This window comes from Daktulosphaira vitifoliae, unplaced genomic scaffold (genome assembly GCF_025091365.1).
Source record: "Daktulosphaira vitifoliae isolate Bord-2020 unplaced genomic scaffold, ASM2509136v1 Scaffold_3, whole genome shotgun sequence".
Taxonomy (NCBI): Eukaryota; Metazoa; Arthropoda; class Insecta; order Hemiptera; family Phylloxeridae; genus Daktulosphaira; species Daktulosphaira vitifoliae.
In genome coordinates, this window is record NW_026099574.1 from 43,879,437 (window position 1) to 43,898,851 (window position 19,415).

Here is a 19,415-nt window from a genome sequence, read left to right on the forward strand (position 1 = left end):
ATAGTATAATTATTGCCCAAAAAAAAGGAAATGGCTTTGATAACTCTATGAGTTTGATAGATGGTGTTGTGGGAGGAACGAAAACCAAATTGTGGATATTGTTCTTTACAATAGACGGGAATAAAGGTTTTAGTATAAGCCTCTCCAAAACTTTGGAGAAAAATAATAGTAATCTATAGGTCTGTATTGTTGCATCGCTATTTAGGGGTTGAGCCTAAATGCCCTTCAACAGTATTCTAAGGGACCAACGGGGGATAGCTGGGTAGGCTATATCTACTTTAGGTACTGAGGTTTCCTATTTAATTTATATTCCCTTAGAGGAACTACCAAGGGTTGCACTACAATATATATATACATAAAACACTCTTGGATAACAACGATATAAATATTTATTAAGTAAAAAAATATTAAATAAATAATACAACCTGCTGGACACCTAGAGATGATAATAATCCTACAGGGAGCTGACGGCGACACGCACACTATTTACGTGATAGGTAATTTAAGTAAAGTATAAGACAAGAGTAATGGTTGCCATTATGGTAAAAAGTCAACTGTCGTTAGGGATATATTATTATGGCACATTGGTCGTGAATTCCAAAAGTGTTTATGTGTGCAGTCTGCCCTCCTGTAGACATATGTGTGTCACTGTGTCAACAATATAAACTAAGTCGGCGTTACAATAATAATATGTGATATGATCACATATATGTGATCGTATCAGGTGCTCCCACTATATTTTAGGGCTGACCTCAGACCTTAACAAAATAAAATAATTTGGGATAATAAAAAAAAATTTAATCTGAAATAAAGTTATTTGGAAAGACATTAACATCTTAGTAAGAACCTCTGGATCGTCGATGTCCACACTCCTAAGTTCGTAAGCTTTTGAGCTTTGGAGGAGCTTCCATCACGTGGGCTCTCAATCGTCGGGTATCAAGCGGTTCCTATGAGAAGCCCGGCCCTGTCGTCGACTTCTAGAATAGTCTCGGGGCCTCAAATAAACATCCACTATGTTCTCAAGGTCTGTTCAGAATGTTAATGTTTATTATAAGACATAAAAGGGTTTAGAAGAGCACGAATACAGTTGTAAGCAATGCATGCGTTCAAAATGTTAGTTTTTTTTTTAAAGAAATAATATAATATTTAGTATTTTACAATTAAAAATAGTTAAGTTATCCTAATGTATGTAGCCAAAACGTTGTAAAAAACTTGCATACATTTACAATAGGTGCCTTAATTTAAGTTAAACATGCATGCTAGAAGAATTATTATATGTATACATTGAATTAAAGTAAAAACACACAGTGACCATCTCATAAAATTCAGTGTCCAGTAATTTATAATGAAAAACATACATTTAGGGCATCTTTAGTTGGCTGTCTTGCGCCTATTGCGGGACGTTTCAAATTATTTATGGTTTATCTTAATCTAACAGTAGCCGTAATAACAGTTGTTTTTATTGATCTTGCTCTATTGCTGCAACAACTCAAGTTTACCATTAATTAATAAATTGGTGATAAAATGTGCTTGTAGAATTGAATATTTAAGGACTTGCATAATATAATAATAATATATAATAAATAAACAGACAATGCTGTAATGTGGCTGGGGCCCTAAAATAATAATATAGCAATACTATATGTATCAATAGTAATAGTAATTATGACTTAATTTTCTAGCTAGAAATTACTACTCACCCAATGGTCGACAATAAAGAGCGGATAGAACATAAATATGTACGAATCGTGATAATTTGATGTCTCGGTGATCAAGTCGCTATATACGAAATTAAACGAAGATGTTAAAGTCGTGGTTCAGATGTTCTATAAAAAAGGGACTGTGGCTCAAAATATAATAACAAAAGTCGTGGTAACAGTCGTGATATTGACGGTGGCTGTGACATGGCGGTGGCAACGACTGGCTATGAAAAATGGCGAGATAGCAAAAATGGAAACCAGGCATTTTATAGTGCAACTATTTTCTATAGTGCAACTTTTGCACTATAGAGGTTAATCATTGACCTAGTTATTCGACTACTTGATTATCTGACGTAAAGATAAACAAGGGAAATCAAGTTTGGAAATAGTGAAGTAAATAGTTACACACGAGTAAGTATGTAATAATTAATTTTACTCAAAATATATTGATATTTATAAAATTATATTTTACAGGGGAAATGATTGGAATACAGCCCGTAATTCAAAATACAGAGGTACTGTGACAGCGGAGAAGTCTTCGATAGAAATATTGATTAAAATGACCCGTCGAATGAACTCCGACAGAGGAGTAATTTTAAAATCGAAGAGTGTCTAGATATTTTTAATGTAACTCTTAGGAATTAATCGGATTTATTGAATATTCTATACAGTCGCCACTGTGGTGAAGNATTGCAATAACAATTTTTTTTAAAGAGTCTGATAATTATCAATAGTAGGTAAGTATATTAAATATAATTAGTGTACTTTAATATAGCATGTACCCTTAANTATTGTCAATTGCAATAACAAATCTTTTTAAAGAGTCTGATAATTATCAATAGTAGGTAAGTATATTAAATATAATTAGTGTACTTTAATATAGCATGTACCCTTAATCCTTCTTGGATTAAATAAATTCGAACACTTTAGCACCAAATTAAACAATAATTACATTTTTAAGAATTTTTAAGAGTTGAAACAGTACAATATAATGATATTCCTTACGTATTAAGAAGCNTACAAATAATGATATTCCTTACGTATTAAGAAGCAAAGAGAACCGTTGTCGCAATAAAACCGATTTTCGGGGCCGTTGTCATGCTGTCCCTGCCTATAATTTAAAAAAAAAAAGTAATAATATCAACAATGATTGTTATGCACCTTATAATTCTTATGTTTTCTGAACCTTTTTTTCTTTAAAATAACATAAGGGCTATCATAGCTATCTAAAAAGTTAGTACCCTTTACGGACTTTTGACTAATACTTTGTTTCCCGCTTTAAACAATTGAAAATCATTCGAAGATAAAAGATTTTGTTTAGTCTGTTCGGATTGTTTCTCTAATATTTAGGGTAATGTTTTTCTAATATGTTTGATTTTATTAATTTCATTGATCACGATCCCATCGGAAGGTTTAATTAGAGCGATATCAAACATGCTTTTAGGATTATAGCTGTGAAGTAAATAAAACGGTATATAAATTGTAACCGAATGTGTATAAAAGTATTATAAGCATTTACAACGTACGGTAAATAGTCTGCCCACTTATTATTATCNAACGTACGGTAAATAGTCTGCTCACTTATTATTATCCTAAACGTAATGCGAAATCATGTCTATTATCGTTTGATTTTGTCTCTCTACTTGACCTTGGGAAAAGGTGTCAGATTTTTTAAATATTCCAAGTAAATAAAAGATAGTTATTTCAATATTAGATAATTAAGTACCACTTAGTATTTATATATAAAAAAAATTGGACTTGTTAACTTTTCAAAATTAAATTTTAAGTAGAACATTTTTAAAAAAAATGTCAAATTTTCACCAATTTTAAAAATTATTAGTTATAATTATAGTTTTTCGGTTATTTCCTCAATTCACATGAAAGAGGGAATTTTTTTAATTTTAAGAGTAATATTTTCAATTCAATGAAATAAAAAATAAATAGAATTTGTAAAGTATATTTAAAATACTCACCGAGATACTTTTTGTTCTTTTTTTTTGAGAACTGATTTTAATTGTTCTTTATTGAACATGACAATAATAGCTAGTATATATTAGTTGAATAAAATATTCAAATAGATTTATTTGAATACAATAAAATTTTCCTGATTTTTTGATGACTTAAACTTATTAGTCCAAACCATTTTATACATCTTAGTAGATAATTAATTACCATTGGATAGTTTCCCATAATTTAATTGTAAAGAATATTTCTTATATAATTCATGGTGAAATCCCATTTTATTAGATTATTTCTATAAAACAATAAAAAAATGATGACGAAAGTGTTAAATAAACAAAAGTATTATTAAAAAAGTATTATTACTTTATTATTATTGCTATAATTAAATGTATAAATGCTCATACCTATATAATTTCTTCATGTTTAAAAGATCTCTATTAAAATTATAAATTTGAATTCTTAGCATAATTAAGTCTTAACATAAATTTAGATTGTAATGATTTCTTTATATTTTCAAGATACTGGAAAAATATTTTATTTATTAAATACAAGTTCAAATTCAATAAAAACCAATACAGTGGAGACGCGCATAGTTGGTAAAAATAAAGATGATGTTATATATATACATATTATAATATTAATTAGCATAATCCCTTACTAAAATCATTGATGAGAATCTGTTAAAATTGTGCATTTTAAAATCAAAAGATATTCTTATAAATCAACCTATTTGATCAAAGGGAGAGATAAAAAATATCATAACTAAAGGTAATTATATGGAAAACATCGAAGCAATTCTCAAACCACAACAGTAACAAAAAATATCATCATACCAGAACAAGGAGGTCGCGGCACAGTAGTGACGTGGTATAGTTGGATCAAGTATAATGATATCTGACAGTGATTAAAATCACTCTCAAAAAAACGCTTCGATGCAAATCTATAGATAGTGTTTAATTTAAAAAAATTGGTGGATTATTCCAAAAGCTACATGATCTGCTATTTCTTTATTTATAACCTGAATAAGATTAAGTATGACGAATGAGAAAAGGATGTAAATATTATTTCTCATAAAAAAATTATGTTGATCCATACACTTTTAAATAAGTTATAGCATTATAATGTTAAAAATGTAAAAAATAAAATCGAGAATTTTCACACAAAAATAGCATTCGGTAGCCATTTTCACCGTGAAGACAAAATAAAGTCCGGAATTTTTTTTTTCATGATAAAGTATATTACATTAGCTTTAATTTAAGATATATATAAAAGGGTCAGACCTTCCGGAACATTTTCAAAAATTAAGTTGAAAAAATTAATTTTTGTGAAAAAGTTGTCATTTTAAATCCCCTCCTGTGGGCAAGTAAAGGGTCACATATAAAAAAAAATATACCAAATGAAAGGTATTTTTTAGAGATTTCTCCCATTTACGGGGAACGAGGGATTTTTTTTCAATTTTCGAGGGTAATGTCTTAGATTAGATACGATTCGTGATCTTTTGACGTATCGTTGAAAGAAATCAGTTCGGTGAAAGCTGAGAAAAAGTGGTAATAGACACACAAAAAAAAAAAAACATATAGTAAAACCAATACCGCTCAGCTTCGCATCGAAGCTTAAAGGCCTCATGCTTTATGAAAATGTACAATGGCCCTTGCAAAATGTTTCTCTAAATACTTATTAATACTATTAATATATATGGTAATTAACGACTATGCTAAAACTAGATCAACTGTTAATAAATACCATTTTAAGAGTTAAACTTACCAATTTATATACATCTTATATCTTTCGTATTTGTTTTCCAAATCACTAATTATTTTACTTTGAATATTTAACTTTTCTTGCAAATCTTTAATATTAGCCATATCATTATTTACTAAAAGTTTCTTATTTTTTTTGAAGTCTAAAATAAAATTTAATACACTTTAATTTATTAAAAAAAACCAAATACAAAACTAAAAAAAAAAAAAAAAAAATTAAAAGTAATATTTAAATATTATGATTAATGATTGAATAACTAGTGATACTAACCATCAAATTCTTGAGCCTTCTTAATTAGTTTTTCGATTTCATTCGATTTAAGTTTTAATTCAATATCATTTTTTGAATTTAATGATTCTAACTCTACAATCTTTTTTGTTAATTTGAGTATAATCAAGTTTTCTTCAGTTTTTTGTAATATATAATTATTTTCTAATGTTGAATTGACTTTTTCGAGTTCTTCATTTTCAAGAATTATCTAAAAAAAAAACCAATTAGTATTTTTATTTTTATTTTATATTTTGTTGTACTTATGAAATGGCATTATTGAATATTAAATAATAATTCAAATGATTAAACTGGTTTTCAAGTAAAAATCTTAACTGCGTATTATAATATACTTTCAAAATTGCATTTTTAGTTACAATTTATAGGATTTTTTTTGTTTAAGTCCCAAAATCAAATTTTAGTTACATTAATTAATATAATAATGACTTTAACGGTATATAAATATTTTATAGAATTTATAACTATAATACCCAACATAAATTTTAAATATTATCAAAGAAAAGGTTTAATAATTATATATTTACCTGATCATTTAAGCTTTTCAAATCATCCAACTTTCTTTGATAACTATCAATTATTTTTCCGTTTTCTTTTTTTTCAATTTCATTTTCTTTAATATGTCTTTGTAGTTCTTCATTGCATTTAACATGTGTACTTATTTCCAATTTTAACCCTATTATTTCTTTTTCGAGATTTGAAGATACAATTTTTTCTTCACTCAAATTATTTGTTAACATTTGCACTACCTTACTGAGTTTAACTATTTCTCTCAATTGTTGTTTTAATTTAATATCAGTTTTAATTTCAAGTTTTGAATTTATGTAGTCCAACTCTTCAATTTTTTTTGTTAATTTGAGAATTATCTGATTCGAATTTGGTAGTAAATCAATTGTATTACCTACAAAATATGATATGAAGTTAATTAATAAATTAAAAGTTGAATAATCACACCTATATAAAGTACTGCAATGAAATCAAAACATTCCAAGACAGCTGGAATTCTTTTTTATATTGAAAATTTTATATTGTTAACTTTAACTTTTTTAGGTATTTCAGTAAAAATTTTATTCTATCGAACAGCAATTAACGCAAAAGTGACATCAAGGAAGTCATTGTGGTACTCAATAAATAATTCAACATGTATAATAATAGTACATATTATTTACAAGTAATATATACATATATTATTATATATAATTTTTTGTGAATATAGATACAATGTTGTTACAGACTTAACTAACTCTTACAACTTTTAATACAATAATCATTTTGTCATCATTTTTTTTTTAATAATTCATGTATTCTCCAATGCGGTACGGGAAGAGGTTGAGTTAGAAGGTTCGAATTTTCAGACAATTATTTTTTCATGGAACTTAAAAAAAAAATTTGGGGGTTCATTTCTAATTTTTGAACTACCTTAATGTACAGGAGAAACAGATTTATCTATCAACTCTAAAAAATGTTTGTTTAGTTTTAATTTTTTTCAATATTTTAAATGAACAGTTTTTAGCATTTTATTTACAAGAATTATTAATGTGCCGATAAATATTTAACTTGGTCACATCATGACTTCAGTTGTACCACTTGATAGCTGTAACACAGCTACCCTCTCTCATACCACAGGTTGCACTACGTCTTATGACGAGAACCATCGGACCTCTCTTCACTTCTTCATGGAAACTATTCCTATACTTATGTGGCCTTTATTATTATTATAATAATTTAAAATAGCCATATTTTATAATGTTAATATATCTACATATATACATAATATATCTATATATCATTGTATTGAACCGTCGTGTTATCACTTATTTTAAGCATTAACAAGCATTTTAATAAAGTTGGCGTGTAACGCGGCGGGTATATTTAGTACCAGTGTAAATTTATAATTAGAGGCTGATATTAACATATAAATGCATATACTAAAACATGATAAAATTGATTATGGTAAATTTCTATAAGCCAGTTTCACCTAATTTTTGAAAATAAAATAAATGAACACTTCTTATTATCAGCATCGAAATATCAACGAATAGGGTTGTTATGACATGTGTTGTTACAAATCTTGGGTTTCATCGAATTCTCCTTTTTATGTTATAAAACTATAAATGTAACTTCTCTATAAAAGTATAAACGTATATTGGTTGGGTTTGATGTATTTAATTTACGGCACCTTGTTGACCACTAACTTAGTGGACAGCACGTAAAGTACGTCTGACTTCCTTTTTACGGCTGCTAATGGGACCAAAATAGACTTGTACCCTTAAGACATCTCAGTGAATTTCGGCTTGAAATATTCCATTTGTATAAACGTTTGCAATGTCTGATGTCGGTCAACTGATTTTTAGACTCCGATTTCTTATACTATTTTAGTNTCAACTGATTTTTAGACTCCGATTTCTTATACTATTTTAGTTTGTTGATTGACGATATATACAACCGCCTCGTTGACTCACAAAAATATATAAAAACAACTTCTAATTACTAATTACTAGTATAATATATATTTTCTATATTAATTATACTGCCTCAAATATACAGTTATCATAATTTAATGAATCACTCATTTATTTGAAATTTTTTTTTTTTGAGAAAATAGATAATTTGTACAATTTAGACCACAATAATATATGTTTTGATATAATACAAAAAACATGATACATTTAAGATAGAAGCTACTCATTTGTGACAGTTAAATTTGATAATATAAAATTTTGGTTATTTTACCAAGTAAGTCACTCTCTCTTTAGACGTCATAATATAATGTTATTATACAGTTTATGATAAGACTAATTGATTGATTTTGTAATCTATTATGAAAACGTTTATAAAATTGAACAGTCTCCTCCTGTAACAGTCTCCATATAGAAGTCTATGTAAATTATAGTTCGATATATAAGGGTGGCGTTGGAAAGTTTTCTTAGCGCAATTGTTAGTATAAGATTTCTTTGTAGTACCCCATAATTAGAGCCCATATGTCCATATTGGTTTTATGAGTGATTTATATAATAAGGTTTTAGTTTTCAGGTTAGTTGATTATTTATTAATAAATGAATGAATTAATAACTTCGTAGCAAGCAAAGTAATAAATTTAAAAGGAGTCTTGTTTGATGAATATGGTATTCATGTTAATCGTTTGTCGAGGGTTGAACCTAAATATTTCACTGTATCAGAAGAGGGAAAAAGAGTAATATTTAAAGTGACTCTAGGATAAGTTATGTGACGTGAAGTAAAAGATGTTTGTACCGATTTGTTGTGATTAGATTTTTACTTAGAGAACGCTTAAATTGATTTCTTCAATTTTAAAATATAAAATGATGGAGAAAGAATTTTTTTTAGTTTGTATATTATGCCTTTATACACAATCAAAATCTTGACTTATGTACTAGAGTACAGAGGTGCAGTATAGTATCAGAATAAGATTTGAATATTTAAAACAGATTTTTGTATACTTTATCTGTATTAGTTAAAGCAAAAGTTTTATCAAGGTTAGTAAATGAAGGTAAAGAGGTTTCTTTATTTGAACGAAAAAAATAATATTAACCATTAATTTATTTAAGTGATATACTTATTTCAATTTAACAATCATGGCGTATATTTTATATACATTCCTTATACTTTGTAACTTATAACCCACTAAATTAATTGCAAAATAAATGCAGTACCTATTAAAAATAATTTTGTGTTACTTTTAGTTACATTTGTTTCTTGATAAATCAATTATTAATTTATTTTTAGCAATTCTGATATTGTTGTATATACTTAAAGCAATATTGTAATTAGTATTAATTTTTTTAGACACTTTTTAATTAATAAAGTATAAGGCTAAATTAAAAAAAAATTTAAATAATTAATTGGCAATTAGTTAATATGATGTAAAATTAAAATTTAATGTAGACCACCAATATTGTTAATATTAACCATTATAAATTATTAATATTCACATTTATAATAATCATTTAATCTTGTATAATTTATAGTATATGAAACATATACTAATAAATTTCCAGCTATAAATAACATTTTAGTCTAGAACATAATATGTAAATTATGTGTAAGTGATTTAAAGTTAATTAATTAGGTGATCATTTATTTTTTAATTTTTTACTGATGAAATTGAATAATTCAAAAAATTAAATCTCAAGAAATGTTAAATCTCTAAAAGTACATATTATTGAATATCATAAAATTTTTACTTTTATTTGGGCAATTGTAATTCTTAGAAAATGAATGGGAGTCATCTGAAATTTGAAAATTGAGTGTACACTATTTTGTACTATCGAACTATATTTACGATTGGATCGATGAATAAAATAAAAATTGCTAATTTTACTACCTGCTTAAAATCATTCAACATTCACAAATAATATATGTATATATCATTTTGTTAACACAATGAGTCTTCATAACTGATATGTATGTTTGGGTTGAAATTTCTAATAAATATCAAAATCCAATAACAGGAATTCATAAAGATTAATCCATTGCGGTGTTTCGAAATGGTGTGCAGCTTTCTGTTGGCTATATTCAAGTGGCCAATAACTCAATTAGATGATTCAAGTAATGATGTTACTTATTGATAATCCCTCGAGTTAGTGGTACTAAAATTTAAGTTTTACCTGACACGTAGTAGCATTAAGACTTATACGTTAATATCAACTTGGTACCCAAAAAGCTACAGATCATTTCGTTGCGAGTGTGATACAATATATTTATAGTTCTAATTATAAAAATAAAATATACGCAATTATCTATTTAAACCTAGATAAAGCATTTGACAATATTGATATCAGTTTAATATTATATAAATTAATAAAATAAAATAAGGGAGAGCGATTTAACATAATTTTTGTCATAGTTAAATAACATAATACAACATGTTAAAATAATCGAGTGTATTAATTCTCTGTGCTCTTAAAATGCTGGATACTGAGAGAATTTTCGTTGACAATTGTTTTAAGCTAAATTTCATTAAAAATTACCTGAGCTAGATTGAGAAAGGATACCATCTTTATTATTCTTCTTTTTTTTTGAAACGCAGCATTTGAATACTCTTAGACTTCGACGAAAAAACTTTTTTATCTTCAACGTATCAAAATACATTTTCAACTTTATTGTGGTTTTCAGTATTAAAGTATAAGCACAAAAATAGTTTTCTTCACGAAAATTTAACAACAAACTAATATATATATATATATTTGTGTAATAATACTGAATATCACATGGCAACTAATATTTTACTAATTATATGATTTTAAGACATTTAAATAATTTCATTAAATGAAAAGATCTTCAAACATAGAACACAAAAGACCTCTATTCATTATATACAATTTATTTATCATTACAAAATAAAATAAAATATGATTTCCTTAATTTTGATAACCATTTAAATTATTAAACTAAAATTTAATTATTAGCTACTAACATACAAAAAATGTCATTTGAAGTTGTAAAATATCACTTGATTTAAGTAATCATTAGAAATAGATAATTTGAGTTATAATATTAATCATATTAAGCTTTGTTTAAGTGCGATATTATTTTAATTTCAATTAAAAACTCCATCTGCTGGAAACGATAAAAAACTAACATTTTTATAAGCGTATCTAAAAATACTTTTACAATCAGTTAAGTACCCTTTGGAAAAATGTATGGATCAGTATTATTATTTTTTTATAAATAATTATTCTATACCCCTTTTATCTGACACTCTTTTTGTAAATCGGATCATACCCCTTTGTACAAGGGGGTTTAAAACTTTAAACATGCGTATTGTTACTAAGATATTTTCAATTTAATTTTTGAAAGTATTCCGGAAATACTGACACTTTTATATATATCTTAAATTAAAGCTTATATAATATACTTTAATTTAAAAAAAAAAATTTGACCTCTGGATTTGTCTTCATGGTAAAAATGACTACCGTATTNAAAAAATTCGGACTTTATTTTGTTTTCATGATGATAACAGTCATCAAAATTATAAAAAAAAAAAGATTTTTGTAAAAAAATTCTTTTTCATATTTTGAAGTTTATAACGCTATAACTTTTTGAAAAATGTATGGATCAATACAATTTTTTTATGAGAAATAGTAATTATATACTTTTTTAATTTGACATATTTTTTTTTAAATCGGATCAGTTTCCTTAATACAGGGGGGGTTCAAATCTTTAAAATAGAAAGTACATATAGAAAGTAGAACTTTTTCAACTTAATTTTTGAAAGTGTTCCAGAAATACTGACACTTTTATATATCTTAAATTAAAGCTTATGTAATATACTTTAAAATTAAAATAAAATTCGGACTTTATTTTGTCTTCATGGTGAAAATAGCTAGCGTATTAAAAATATGATATTTTTGTGTTAAAACTCCTGGTTTTGTATTTCATTTTATTATAAGGAGATTACACTGATTTTCATAAATATTATATCAATCTAATTGACATAGAATAAAAAGTTAAACATATTTAAATTTTTTTGTTTCTTTGAAGTCGAGAAAAATAACTTTAAAGTTTGAACTAGCTAAATTTCCAGTTTTATTAAGTGACAAATGCGACGTACGGTTCCTGAGACGGTAATACTTGGATCTTTCACGCCTGTGGCATTAAATTTTTTCTTAATTCTTTTTTTCATTAAATGAAGTGTTTCTTACCTGCTAAAAAATAAAAGAAAAAACCTAGGTACGCTGGTTTTCAGGGGTAAAGCCCAAGGCGCTAAAGTGATCACAGCGCCTCATTGATTCATTATCTTTATAAACAACGTATGATTTTGGTGCTACTAAAAATAAATTATAAACAAAAAAAAAAGTTCTTAGACACTTCTTCAAGTTAAATTACTAGCTATGTAGTTATCATTAGAAGTGACGTATGCCACTTTTAATGTTTTAAACGACATTTCAAAAAATAATTTTTTAATTCATCTAACTTAAATAAAAAGAAATTTAATAAAAATGTTTTGTTAACGGAGAAATAAAATAATTTTTAGACAATCGTATTAATACAATTTTAAATAAATAAATAACAAAAAAATGTTTATCTATGATTGTATGAAACTGTATTAAATTTCCACACTAAAATTTATTTAAATGAACTTAAAGTTAATTTAAGGTAGCATTACATAATCATATAAATTATATTAGTATTATCGTCCATCACGCCATACCATTAAAATATGAGAATATGTAATAATTCGTTCATTATTGGTTAAAGATAATCAGTTCAATTTATGGCCAGTTTTTCGGAAGTATAAAAGAATATTACCAATTTTAAATCACATATATGAGTTTAATTTCTAGTGTTAAAGTGTTTATGTTAAACAATTTAAGCAAAACTATTATAAAATGACACAATTTTTTGAAGTTGATATGTACAATTATGAAGAATTGGGGTGTCTCGATGAAATTTTCAAAAAACAAGCTGAAGCTACACCTCATGCTACAGCTGTTGTTAACATCGATGGTTCTATAGTAAGAATTATTATTATTATTAAAATAATTAGCGAATATAATGTACAACAGTTAGTATTGATAATAATTATTTAATGACTAGTAAAAATTTCACTTTGTTAATTAATTATTGAACAATATCACTTTGTATTTTGATACTAATTAAATAAAAGTTTAAAGTAATTAAACTTAGTCTAATATAATTTATTAATTGGAATCGTATTAAACAAATACAGGTGATTTTTTTAATACTACAGGTCAATTTTTACAAACAATGAGAACAATAGAAATCTATTCTCTGATTTACTGAGCATTCTACAGACAGAATAATTATTTTAACGCTAACCACTTGAATTCTTTTAAAAATAATAATTTTGTTCTGAATTTTTATTCTCCATTTAACTGTTATGAAATATTTTTTATGTTTATAAAAATATAAAATATGTGATACCCTTAGTCATATACGGGTGTCGACTTTATATTTTCATATGAAAGCATAAATAATTAACTATCTTATAAAATAGAAAATATTATAATTAAGAAAATGATTTGTTATAACAACTTTTGAACCAGTGTTTTGGATCTCATTTGTATACCTAAGCGGGATGAACAGTACACCCGGGAAATTACTAGTGATAAAAATAGCAGCATCCACTCCCTCACCTCTAACCATAATTTTAAATTGTTAATAACTTTTGTAATACTGGTTTAAAAGTTATCGATCAGTAATTTTCTTAATTAGATTATTTGCTAGTTTAATATATATGTTGCCATTAAAAAAATAAAGTTAACACCTTTTTAATATATTAAGGAGATTTCTAAAAGTAATTATTAGCTGATAAATCAATAATTATATGTATCAAAAATTTTTTTTTCAATATTGATCTATTTTGCGAGTAATGGAGTGGCCTATGATAAATCCATCACTCTATAATACACAATGTATGGAATATATAATATAATAAAAGTCCCAGCACAGTTGTGACTTGGCATAGTTGGATCAAGTATAATGATATCTGACAGTGATTAAAATCACTCTCAAAAAAACGCTTCGTTGCAAATCTATAGATAGTGTTTAATTTTTAAAAATTGGTGGATTATTCCAAAAGCTACATGATCTGCTATTTCCTTATTTATAATCCGATTAAGATTAAGTATGACGAATGAAAAAAGGATGTAAATATTATTTCTCATAAAAAAATTATGTTGATCCATACACTTTTAAATAAGTTATAGCATTATAATGTTAAAAATGTAAAAAATAAAATCGAGAATTTTCACACAAAAATAGCATTTGGTAGCCATTTTCATTGTGAAGACAATTTTTTTTCCATAATAAAGTATATTACATTAGATTTAATTTAATATATATATATATAAGTGTCATATTTCCGGAACACTTTTAAAAGTTAAGTTAAAAAAGTAAATTTTTGTGAAAAATTATCATTTTAAATACCCCCTTGTGGGCAAGAAAAGAGTCAGATTTATAAAAAAAAATATACTAAATGATAGATAAAGACATCATCATGCATCTATAAAATTTAAATTGATTTGGTCATTTTTAAAAAACTTATGACAGTTTTAAGTGAAAAAACGGTATCACAGTGAGGTCACAACACAGTGTGAGCGTTCCATAGTTGGGACTAGTATAGATGATATCTGATAGTGATTAAAATTACTATCATAAGAATCGCTTCTATGCAAATCTTTAGATTTCCTCTATTTACGGAGAACGAGGGAAATTTTTTCAATTTCTGAGGGTCATGTATTTGACTATTATTCCTTCATATGTATTTATCCATAAATCTTTTAAAAAGTCATATTAACTTAAATCTAAAAATAAAAAATCGAAAATTTCAACACACTAATAGCATGTATTTAAATTAAGACATACATATGCACATAAATATAAGTCATTGCAAATTGTTTTTTTTTTTTGAGAAGTTCAAGAATTTGCGGAACACTTTCAAAAGTTAAGTTGAAAAAATTAATTTATTGTGAAAGAGTTGTCATCATAATTATTCCCTGTGGGCAGGTAAAGGGTCAGATTTATAAAAAAAATATACCAAATGATAGGTAAATACCTCATGCATCTATAAAAAAAAATGATGTTGATTTGGTTATTTTTAAAAAATGTATGGAAGTTTTAAGTAAAAAAATTGAAAAAACTTCGAAAATTAGCAGTTTTAAAATTTGTAATTTTTTTGTAGGTTTTCCCCATTTACGGGGAACAAGATAAACTTTTTCAATTTTTGAGGGTAATTTCTTCGATTAGATACGATTTATGATCTTTTGACGTATCGTTGAGAGAAATCAGTTCAGTGATAGCTGGAAAATAGTTGTAACAGACACAAAAAAATAAAAAAAAAAAAAAATCTTAGTAAAATACCTTCTCAGCCTAGCATCGAAGCTAGTATAGTCGACATTATTATTATCTAGGATTTTTTTGCTGAAAGAAAAATAAGTAAAAATTGGCCTATTTATGCATGTAATTATAAGTTAAAAGACTCGTAAAGTACTCTTTTATACGTTCGATTAGAAAATGTTAATAATGTCTTCATGATTTTTTTCACTAAAAAGTAATAAGTCTTTTAATTAAGTTTTGAAAACTTCTAACTAACTAGGTATTTTTGCTATACTTGTTGTATCTTGATTAAATAAATTGATTAATTTAATGTCTTAAATTCACTGGTGTATGATGACAAATATTTTATTATTATAGACAACATTCAAAGAATTAGATGAAATGACTGATATACTGGCCATAAAGTTAAGGAATATGGGCGTTAGTTCTAAAACTGTAATTGGTATAATGATGGAAAGATGTTTAGAGTATACCATAAGTTATATTGCAACTCACAAAGCTGGTATAATAAATTATTTTATTAACCTTTTTAAAAATTAAATATAAATTTTATTTATACAAATTTTAAGTACATAAAAAAAATATACATTTATAGGAAGTGCTTTTGTGGTACTTGAAATATCTTATCCAGAGTCTCTTCTAATGTCAGTGTTACACGATTCTATGCCCAAATTAATTCTTACCAAAAAAACATTTCAACATCGATTAAAAGATCAAGAGTTAATTCTATTAGACAGTGGTTGGTTTAATGATATTAAAAGTATTAGTGCTATACCACAGCAAATAGAAAAAAAGCAATTGGACGATCTAGCATACGTTGTATATTCTTCTGGTACTACTGGAGAACCAAAAGGTCTATATTTTATATTTACTTAATACGTAAATGGGTTTGTTTGGTTTGGATCAATTTTTAATTGAATCAACGACTTTATTTTTTTATAATTATAATCAATATTGTACATAAAATTGATGATATAGTTAATGATAATTTGTAGTATGGATGCAACTAGAGAAAGTAGAGATGTGAAGCCACTCTCAAATGTAGAAAATTATTTACGAAATAAAAAAAAAATTTTTAGGATGGGGAAATTAATTTATTTATCACAAAAATTTAGATTACGCCTATGGTACTAACGCCAGTTAAAATATATAAATTATCCTCAATAATTTTATAAGTGATAGTTAGTCACGATGCTAACAGAAATTTACGGTTATTGACTGTTGGTTAAGTCTCTAGCAGTTATTTTAACTATTAGATTTAACACACTAACTTAACGTTCTTACACTTAACGTAATTCTAATAGATAATTTAAATTAGTAAATGAAACTATTTTGGGTATAATCACTACAATTTTTATATTTTTCTACAATAATTTTATGAATATCTTATATAGGCGTATTTTTATATTAATAGGTGTTTTGTGTCCTCACCGAGGCGCTGTGTACTCATTCACATGGAGACATAAAGCATACCCGTATGATAACGATGACAGAGAAGCATGTAATGTATTTTTTATTTGGGAGATGCTAAGACCACTTCTTAAAGGTATAAATTCATATATATTATTATAAATTAATTTTTAATATAAAATTTCCGGTTTTGAGTAAAATGGCACGACCTATTTACGTCAAATCCAATACAAACTGTTTGGTTGTGTTAAAAATGATGAGAGTCTGTACATGTATTTAATTAAATTAAAGTTTATAAATCTATACTACATTTTGTTGTAAATTTATGAGGTATTTCTAAAACGTTATAAAAAAATCAAACAATTCACGAGCATTTAACCGAATCAAAAATCCCTAACGCCGAAATGTTGCATAACTCTAGACGTATTTTTAGATTATGTATTTTTGACATCCATTTTTTGCTATGTACAATACATAATACACATTGATGCAATTTCAATAAAATATTTGTTGGGGCTTACTACATCGAAATTCTCCCTTTCTAAAATTAATTTATATACAAATACTCTATATATATTGTATAATTATATATGTAGTTTTTCTGAAATTTTTGGAGGGGCTAATTTCAAAATTAGAAGAACAAGCCCCTTCAAGCCCTCCAATTTGCGCTTATAATAAAACAATTTCATAATAGTTATTGGTAATATTAACTATAGCATGTAAACTAAAGTTTTTGTTAACGATCTTATTAGTAATAAACATTGCATACATTTTTACTATTGCAGGGTTACCAATGTATATTATTCCTGATGATGTAATTTATGATCCACCTAGATTGCTAAAATTTTTTGAAAAAAACAGAATTACTAGAGTTCTTTTCACTCCATCTCTTCTCCAAGCCATTTTAGATTTTAAAGGATTAGATGTAGCTCGAGGCTTGAAAACACTTAAGTGAATCATTTACTCTATGCTTTTTCAAATTATTACAATTCTTCTATTAAGTTTTTAACAAGAAGTTATTAAAAAATTATTTTTCAGACAAATTTGGTTATGCGGGGAAGTATTGACTATGTCATTGAGAGATAGACTGGAAAAAAATGCACCTTGGATAAAAATATTGAATTTCTACAGCGTATCGGAATGTCATGATGTTACTTGTGCTGGTATATAAATTTTACTCAAAAATAAATAATCAGTTCATTGAAGAAATTTTTTATTTTATATTTAGATGTTTCAAAAAAAATTGGTATTGAAAACAGTACTATTGCTCCAGTGGGTCCACCTATGTTAGGAGTTCACGTTTTAGTCATGGATAGAGAATATAAAATAAAAAATATCGGCGAAGCTGGAGAGGTATTTTGATATAATTGATTAAATTCAGCGCTCAAATTAAAGCGGAACGCAGGATCAAAGTTCCTAAACTATAAAGAAACTAATTTTTTTATTTATGTAACTATACTGCACATCAATGTTCTCTTTTTATATTGTAAGAGAGGTTTTTAATAAAAGTATTTTTAATTTGAGTATTGATTACATTACTACTGTCCATTATGTTTTTAAATTAGTTTATAATATTATTTTAACATTTTTGTAAAGCTGTATGTTGGAGGTCCAAACCTAGCTATAGGGTATTTGAATCGACCAGAATTAAACTCTCAAAGATTTATTAAACGACCAACTTCAGTTCCAATAGAGATTGGAGAACGGCTGTATAAAACTGGTGACTGGGGTTATTTACGATCTGATGGATGTTTAGAAATATGCGGAAGATGTGACTCTATGGTAAAAATTAGAGGATATAGTATTGAATTACAGGTTAAATTTTTATTTATTAAAAATTATTACCAAAAATAATTATATGAACTATATAGTTAAATATTTTATAGGCAATTGAAAATACTATTTTAAATGAACCTGAAGTAAGTGCTGTTTGTGTTTTGTCTGTTGGAGAGGAAGGTGCTGATAAATATTTAGTTTGCTATATTGCTTTGAATGATCATTTATCATTAACGGCAACAGATTTAAAGAACAGATTAAAATTAAAATTACCTTTTTATATGATTCCACCTTTCTACTTTTTCCTTGATAAGTGAGTAAAAAAAATTAAATACTTTAGAAGTAATACTATAGAAAGAAGATTAAGTAACATCTGAAATAAAAACAAAATGATATTTTTCGGCAAAATATTTAAAGCAAAAATAAATCATTAAATATTTTTAAGACTTTTTTTATAGTAAAACAATGCAATAGACTCCAATAATTTTAAAAGTTTTAATATTATTAAATTTTTAATTATGATGGTGTTCAGTTGAATACCATTTTTACCAGATTCGTGTATATCGGTATATAGATCAACGAATTTAAGTATTTAAATTAGCAATTAAATTGAGCAAGGCTAAATTCCATTTTTGTTGCGTTTTAGCTTCGATGCGAAGCTGAGAAGGTATTGGTTTTACTATGATGTGTTTTTTTTTTTTT

The 19,415-nt window shown here is 26.1% G+C and overlaps 2 protein-coding genes across 3 annotated transcripts in view; one reads left to right on the plus strand and one right to left on the minus strand.

Annotated features, from left to right (window-relative positions):
- Positions 1 to 371: 371 nt before the first annotated feature.
- On the minus strand, positions 372 to 12,713 carry LOC126903365 (227 kDa spindle- and centromere-associated protein-like). Its single transcript, XM_050681530.1, has 9 exons — positions 12,371 to 12,713; positions 10,697 to 10,893; positions 6,236 to 6,609; positions 5,694 to 5,901; positions 5,427 to 5,565; positions 4,067 to 4,183; positions 3,674 to 3,954; positions 2,741 to 2,811; positions 372 to 1,479 (listed from the first exon to the last, which is right to left on the minus strand). Exons 2-6 carry the CDS (start codon positions 10,815 to 10,817, stop codon positions 4,168 to 4,170), a joined length of 858 nt encoding a protein of 285 aa, XP_050537487.1. The 5' UTR covers positions 10,818 to 10,893; positions 12,371 to 12,713; the 3' UTR covers positions 372 to 1,479; positions 2,741 to 2,811; positions 3,674 to 3,954; positions 4,067 to 4,167.
- A 262-nt stretch (positions 12,714 to 12,975) lies between these two features.
- LOC126903364 (uncharacterized) overlaps positions 12,976 to 19,415 on the plus strand; it is a 16,682-nt gene continuing 10,242 nt past the window's right edge. Inside the window, exons 1-9 of one of the 2 annotated variants that reach the window (XR_007703474.1) lie at positions 12,976 to 13,183; positions 15,885 to 16,029; positions 16,123 to 16,380; positions 16,942 to 17,073; positions 17,723 to 17,888; positions 17,976 to 18,100; positions 18,166 to 18,290; positions 18,534 to 18,752; positions 18,824 to 19,026. Coding sequence is in view for 1 of the 2 variants with exons in the window: in XM_050681529.1 (XP_050537486.1) it covers positions 13,058 to 13,183; positions 15,885 to 16,029; positions 16,123 to 16,380; positions 16,942 to 17,073; positions 17,723 to 17,888; positions 17,976 to 18,100; positions 18,166 to 18,290; positions 18,534 to 18,752; positions 18,824 to 19,026 (1,499 nt within the window). In the remaining variant the exon portion in view is untranslated. The remainder of the gene's footprint in view (positions 13,184 to 15,884; positions 16,030 to 16,122; positions 16,381 to 16,941; positions 17,074 to 17,722; positions 17,889 to 17,975; positions 18,101 to 18,165; positions 18,291 to 18,533; positions 18,753 to 18,823; positions 19,027 to 19,415) is intronic. The other variant, XM_050681529.1, reaches the window with a different exon arrangement.